General features: G+C 57.5%; 1 protein-coding gene across 3 annotated transcripts; it reads left to right on the top strand.

Moving 5' to 3' along the window:
• Window positions 1–5,370: 5,370 nt before the first annotated feature.
• Window positions 5,371–6,798, top strand: TM2D2 (TM2 domain containing 2). 3 transcript variants are annotated; one of them, XM_064472804.1, is made up of 4 exons: window positions 5,372–5,616; window positions 5,691–5,778; window positions 5,860–5,997; window positions 6,262–6,798. In XM_064472804.1, exons 1-4 carry the CDS (start codon window positions 5,426–5,428, stop codon window positions 6,508–6,510), a joined length of 666 nt encoding a protein of 221 aa, XP_064328874.1. In that variant the 5' UTR covers window positions 5,372–5,425; the 3' UTR covers window positions 6,511–6,798. The 3 variants fall into 3 exon arrangements, with proteins under 3 accessions (XP_064328876.1, XP_064328874.1, XP_064328875.1); XM_064472805.1 differs by having other exon boundaries at window positions 5,374–5,616; window positions 5,882–5,997; XM_064472806.1 differs by lacking the exon at window positions 5,860–5,997 and having other exon boundaries at window positions 5,371–5,616.
• Window positions 6,799–7,299: the final 501 nt, after the last annotated feature.

Below are 7,299 nucleotides of genomic sequence, written 5' to 3'. Positions count from 1 at the left end.
TCCGCCCGCCCGCAGCACCGCGGGGGGCGGCCCCGGCCGCGGCCGAGCCCCGTCACGGCGGCCCTCCCGCGCCCGCCCGAGGCATCGCGCCGCGCTCGGCCCCGCGGCTGAGGCTGCGAGCCCGCCGAGCAGCACCGCGCCCCAGAGAGCCCCGCTGCGTCGGGAAGGAGCCCCGAACGCCGCCGCCTCCGACGGAGGCTGGAGGACATCCAGCCTTAACGTGCCCAGTGCTTTCCTGGAGGAAAAACAACCAGGTCCGGAGAGCGAGCGAGGCCCAAAGAACAGCCTTGCTGAAGGGCACCGGTGTCGGCACAGGCCGCACGCACAATGACTCTTTCGGCCTTTCCTTCCAAAAAAACACAGTACAAATTGGAAGCCCGTGGAAACACAGGTCGAGGTTAGCACTCTGCCGCACTGCCACGGGGTGCAGGCGAGTATGGGAAAATCTCTCTAGGGAGAAAGACCCTCACGGAGGCTTTGTCACAAGTGTTGCTCTCACCTGCCTCTGGCCGAACAGCAACCCATTAAACACCCTCCTGAGGCTCTCGGTGAGCACGGTGTCTTCCTCCCAGGGATGGAGGAATAAACAATGTGTGACACATCAGTCACATTACTGCACGGGCGATGGAGGAGCACCCTCGTGCCATAGCGATAAGTGGCGTACAAGAGCCTAGGCAAATAAAACCCAGTCTCACCAACAACCTCGCGGGTATCAATAACCTTTCCTGGTTTTCCAAGTGTGCTACTTCACAGGGTTTTTTTGACCCTCCACATTCTTCTTCCCAGTAGGTCGCTGCTCTTGAACAAAACAGATGCAGCGAAATACCTCACCGCAGAGGCAGAGCCAGACCTACGCCAGAGACCACGCGCCTCATCAGCACAAACAACAGAGCACCAGACGTGAGTGCTCCTGGAGGGGTATCAGCCCAAAACACCCATACAGTCCTCGCTCACAGGGGTCCAACCGACATATACGACGTGTCAGAAATTGCTTTTGAGTGCGCATAGTGCCAAAGATGCCATTAACACCACCTAACAGGCTGGGCAATTGGCGCAAGTCTTCCCCCTCTCCTAACGGTGAGCTCTTGGCAGACTTTATAAGAAGCTTACACTGCTGTCGCTACAGGGAACAATTAACAAGGAAAGAGTCATTTGGCCCTTCACATTCCAAAACGCTGCATCCATTTTTGCAGGAGCTGTAGGAAGATGACCTGCAACCTGGGTTTCCCCCCTTGCAGCCTTCAGCAACCAGAAAACCTCCCGTTCCCGTCAGCAGGAGGCGACAGCTCGACTTTATGAAGCCACTTGTACATATCCTAATGGACCAAACCATAAAGCTATGCAGGAAGGCAGCACGCTAAGTTGTACAACACTGCGAGGTGAGACAGAGGATTTTATTCCCGCCTGATGTTAGAAACAACATAGAGGTTATACCTCTTCAACCCCTACGGAAGCTGGCCGTAGCTGTTGAGTCAGGTAATAGCCTGTGCCTTCCACAGGCTGGGCGTTACCTGAGATACAGGAGGCTTCTCGTGGACGAGGATAATATCATGGATCAAATACAGATGCCACTGTGCATTGCACAAATAACGCACAAACATGAATCATCCCATGGCTCCTGCCTGAGGGGCACGAGATTCCCAGGTCAATATCTCACAGGAGCTACATCCACCTGCCTTGACTCCTCCTGTCACTCACCACCCCCATTTCAGCCTTGCAATACAAGGCTTCGAAGACAACACACTTCAAAGCTCCAGAAACAAATCAGAAACGAGGCTGGAAAGCTAGGACAGCTTCTGAACACATGTTTTGGGTCAAATGCAAACCTGCCAAATCTGGAAACAAAAAATCTGGAGAACGGCTATTCTGATCCACCAGTGGAAACACACCTCAAACGCCCATATCAGGAGAGGTATCGCTGAGGCACGGGGGAAGGTACTCTTGGAGAAGAACCGGGTGAAACAAAGCAATAACTCCTGGAGCTCTGCAATGTCTTGAGTCACAGATGAAACCACAAAGGCAAGCACTGGGATTCAGGCTGTTATTTGTCTTCAGCACAGATTTTATGACTAGAATAAGGCAAACTGAGAAAACCCACTGCAGACAAGAGCCTTAGAGATTACTTGATACTAAAATTAGGTATTTCGTTCCTTCAGAGGCTTGATTAGGAGCTATACTCTCTAAAATAGGCAAAAAAGGCAGAAACAGGAGATATCTCAAAGAACTGAACTTACTAAGAAAAAACCATACACAAATGGAAACCAAATGTGTGTGCTGGACATCTCATTTCCACAGGACATTGGAAATACAAGAGTAAGCTATGCAACAGAGCAGCCAGGCTTGCCGAAATCACTCGCTGATGTGGCTGGTGAACCAAAAAGATGCAAAACCAACTATTTACACCAAAGGTAAGTAGTATCCAGTGTGATAACAAAGCTTAGGTGGTAGATGTTGAAAAGGACCTCACTCAGTGTCTGGGGAAGGGAAGGGAATTTGGTGTTTTTCAAGGGAAAGCATTCCATCATCCTTTGACGGAGCAGGGACATGGTCCTCTTGCCTCTGGTTGATGGCAGAATCGCGGGACACCGGCCCCATTTCCTAAGGAATGTGGCGGGCGATGCAAGGCTGGAGACTAACGACCAGCAAACAACCAGGACCTTTGCACCTCCCCTGCAGAAAGGGCAGCCCACCCAAAGAGGCATTCCCTCCTTTGCGCTCCATCACTGCCAATCCCCTTTGGAGGCTCTAGAAGATTTTTAGGCTGGTTCCTAAAGGGAGCAAGGCAGCCATACAACATGAGCGGCAGTACGGTCCGTGTATCAGGGCATAAATCTTGTGCACGTGGAGTTCACCGACACTTTGTGAGCTGGACAACAGACATTGCCGGGCTGCGGTTTAGCGAGCTGTGCTGTGCTCAAGGAGACAGCAAGGGCAGGGGAGAGGATACGGAACAAATTCCTCAAACGACATCTGCTGTTTGTCAGCTATTTCTACAGTTCTTTGTAACAAAGCTGTAGAACCAGTGAGAAAATAAATTTCTCAGAAATCCTCATACGATGGGGTTGGCCATCACACTCCCTTTTCCAGTGAAGTCTGAACATGCACCTTTGCCAGACCGAAGGGTATGAGGACTCCGACGGAACTGGCCAAACATGTAACAGCAGTTTTAAATAGCAAAGTCACACGTGTCACGCTCTCCCTCCAACCTCAATCCTGCTGACTCCCACACCCTCTCCACAGACCACGTGCATGGTGTTTGCTTACAACCACTGTAAATAAGGCAGATTAGGGATTTTGGATGCAGCCAGGACTTCACTGACATCACCAGCAGCAGTCCAGCTGGCTTAGGAAGCACGCTCGTTAACACCCACCAGCAATCGCTGGCTGACAGGCACCTACGAATCCTGGTAATGGCTCTTTCCCAAATGCATTCTTATCAAATGACATGTGTTGCCTGGCTTCCAGCTGGAGGTAATGAATGCCACATACCTGTCTCAAACTGCACTTGGCATTTCCAATTTAATAACCTCAAGACACTGGGGCGGGGGGATTAATCGAGATAGAAAAATGAGGCAGAAGAAAACTGATGGAAAGAGGCAGCAGCCGGTCCAGATGCAGAGGGTCAACAGCGGGATCCCAGTCTCTAACCCTCTACTCTTACGTAGCTGAGCATGCTGTTCCCTTCAGTTGATCACCGAGTCTCATCCAGAATGCACTCGGGAGTAGATCTCTCCAGCCCTCTGAGAGAAAGAAGGGCCAAGAGTAGGCAAGGGGGTCTGCTAATGCCAATCGCTTTGTACAGGGTGTAGGGCAGTTAGGATAAAAAAGAGATCTGCTACTTGACTATCCCAGCAGGACTAGTTCCTCCTCCAGGCATGGAGATGGCCTAGACAGCTCTTGAAATCCCTTCCCTATTTTCCTATTAATGGGAAGTTTGCTCAAGGCCTGAATTTAATTTTCAGAAGACTTCCAGAGTCACACTTCAGGGAGCTCAAGGGAACAGAGACACAGCTTCACCCCCAGCTCTAAGCCTCCTCCAGGCAGCACTTGGCCGTACAGTTCCCTCCAGGCCGTGACCCACTGCTGCCCTGCCGGCTTCTCCTTGCTGCCGCCTCTCTCCTCCCACAGCATTCCCAGTCCCTTCAGACACAACCTCTCCCTGCAACAAGTAACCGTGGTGAAGTCTGAAACCTCAGGGCCTAAAGCATGAGTTTCATTTACACCCATTTCAAAGGTGCTTTATGCTGACAGAATGGTGTGAAAGCAGAGTAAAACACATACTTGATGTGGTATTTCCTCTGCCTTAATGCTGCGAATGAAATCCACTGCCACCCAGCCCACATGCCATGTAATGTCAGAGCTATTTCTAAACCCCGTGGAAGCCTCTTAATCATTAAAGCAGGGCTTAGTGGGGCAGCTGGCCATCACACCCACCAAACCAATGCCTGCTGCAGGCCAGAGGAAACCCAGCTCCCGCAGTACCACTTCCAGCTCCAGCTGACAACAGTCGTTGACCGCCAGCGAGCGGCCAAAACCACAGCTCCCTCGGGAAGGCGGTATCGCCCTGCACCCCGCACACCGGGGCTTTCGGCCCAATGCTGCGGGAGCTGCTTGCCCGAACCCTCTGCCCCATCGCGGGGGCCGGGGGGAGCGGCTCTCCGCGCCCCCCGAGCTGCGGCAGGTATGGGGCTGCGGCCTCAGGGCGGAGCAGGGGCTAGAGAGCGGCTCCGCACCCCAACGGGCCCCGGGGGGCCTCTGCCCCCCCCTGCCCCGGCCGAGGCGGGGGCATTCACCCCGCCACGCACCGACGGAGGGGCGCGGGCCCGGGCGAGGCCTCCCCGGTGCTACCGGCACGGTGCGGCCAGCTCCCGGACGGGGTGCACGGGGTGCGCCCGCCTCCAGGGAGGCCTCCCCGGTACCGGGGCAGGCACCGCCACGGGGCCTCCGCGGGGCGCGGGTGAGCGCCGGGGCGGGACGGGGCGGCGGGCGGCAGCGGGGCTGAGCTCACGGCGCCGGACGGCTCCCGCCGCGCCCCAGCAGCTCAGGCCGAACGGGGCAGCGCGTCCTGAGCCCCCTCGGTGCCGGGGGAGTGGCGGGGAAGTCCCGGTAGGGCGTCAGAGTGCCGCCACCAACGGCCCTTCGCGGAGGTGAGCGGACTAGACAGGGAGGGGCTACGCCCAACCTCCGCCTTCACCCATAGGCCGGGAGGCCTCCCTGGCAGCCAATCACCTCCTCGTGTGTCACGCACTTCCGCCTCGCCGCCCGTCATCCCCTCTGCGGCTTCTTCCGCCTTCATTCTGATTGGCTACGAGCGGCTACTCCCCGCCCCCCAGAGGAAGAGAGCAGGCGCCCATTGGCTGGCGGCGGCGGCGCGTCAGGGAGGCCGGGGCGGGAGCGTCGTTTCCTAGCAGCGGCGGCCGCCGCCATGGCGCCGCCGGTGGGCTACGCGCTGCTGTGCGGGCAGGCCGCGCTGCTGCTCGGTAACCTCCTGCTACTGCTGCAGGGCGCCTCCCGCGGCCTCCCGCACAACGGCACCGAGGCCGAGGCGCCGGGGACGCCCGCCGCCGCCTGGGCCTACACCGACCCGCAGGCGCCGCTCGTCCTCTGCACCTACCTGTGAGCGTCGGGGCGGGCCGGGGCGGGGGGCGCGGCCGTCTCGCCGCCCCTCACCGCGCCCCCCTTCCCCGCAGCCCCGAGGAGTTCGTGGAGTGCGAGGAGCCGGTGGACCACGGCGGGAACGCCACGGCGCAGCAGGAGCTGGGACACGGCTGCGTGAAGGTGAGGGGCCGGGGTGGGGGGAGGGCCGGGGCGCCTCGGGGGGCCGCGCCTCGCTGCCCCCGGGCCCTGCCCGCGGCTCAGGGCGCCCGCACCGCTCCCGCAGTTCGGCGGACAGGCCTACGGCGAGGTGGATCACACGCGGGTGCAGTGCCGAGCGCTGGACGGCATCGAGTGCGCCGAGCCGCGGAGCTTCCTGCGGGGAAACCGGCCCTGCGTCAAGTACGGACGCGTTCGCCGGGGGCGGGAGGGTCCCGCTCTGCTCCCCCCCCCCTCCCCAGGGCCCCTGCATCCCTCCGCTCCCCCCTTCCCTCAGGGCCCCCGCACCGCTCCCCCCTCGGGCCCCCCGAACCGCTCCCCCCTTCGACCCCCCCCACCGCTCCCCAGGCCCCCCGCAGCAGAGGGAGCCCCACCGAGGAGAGCGGGCACCAGGCTGTGGGGGGCGGCCCCCCGCACCTGACGTGCCCCTGACCCTTCCCGTTGCAGGTACACTGGACATTATTTTATAACCACTCTGCTCTACTCCTTTTTCCTGGGTTGCTTTGGAGTGGATCGATTCTGCCTGGGCCACACCGGCACCGCCGTGGGGAAACTGCTGACGCTGGGAGGCCTGGGGATCTGGTGGTTCGTCGATCTGATCCTCCTAATCACCGGTGGGCTGATGCCCAGCGACGGCAGCAACTGGTGCACCGTGTACTGATGGGGGCAGAGGCTGCTCCCGAGAGCCGACCCTGACAGAAGCTGGCAGGGCTGGAGCCGGACTCCTCCGCTCGTTCTGCAGCGTCAGAACAGACTTTTCTGCCTTGCGCAAACATGGATTTACAAAGCTGTAACTTAATGTGCAGAGCAGTTGTTCTTGCTAATTCCTCTGTATGAACCTCACACACGAAACTGTTCGGTATATATTTTGCTTGACTAAAATAATCTGGATTCCCTCCCTCTGCGAGCGGTAGCAGTTTAAGAAATCAGACCTTGCAAACACAGGCAGTCAAACAAATCTTAATAAAGTCTGGAAGGAGCTGACTCCACCTACTTTCAGTATTAGTAGATTCCACACAGCCGCAGAGACGCGGGCCAGTAGTGTGTGGTTTTGTGTTACTAGACTTTGCAGACCTTTACAGCCGAGTAACCTAATGCAGAGTTATAGAGAATGGCAAAACGATGAGCTCTAATTCTGCGTTATTTGTTTAACCCATGTTCCCCGGCTGCAGGGGAAGCCGGGTTAGATTTAGTGGAAACTGCAGCCTTGGGAGAACATCATTTCCCACTCTCTTGCAGGCGAGGAACGCCACAGTGCAATAAATAGTGTTCAGGCCTCTCGGAAGAAGCGCTTGTGTCCTTTGGTGTAACTCCCGCTGCCATGCTCTCATTCTGGAAGCATCAGCTGTAGGACACTGCAGCCACTCCAAAGTAGTACAGGTGTGGTAATTTTAAATTACCTGTTTCTCCTCCCGTCCCGTCATGGTAACTAAGTGCACTTTTCAAAACGGCCTCCCCTCGCGCTGCCGTGGCAGCAGGCTCTGT

Source organism: Phalacrocorax carbo, chromosome 24, assembly GCF_963921805.1.
Source record: "Phalacrocorax carbo chromosome 24, bPhaCar2.1, whole genome shotgun sequence".
Lineage (NCBI taxonomy): Eukaryota > Metazoa > Chordata > Aves > Suliformes > Phalacrocoracidae > Phalacrocorax > Phalacrocorax carbo.
The sequence above is the reverse complement of the archived record's forward strand: the minus strand, read 5'-3'. Positions and strand labels throughout refer to the sequence as shown.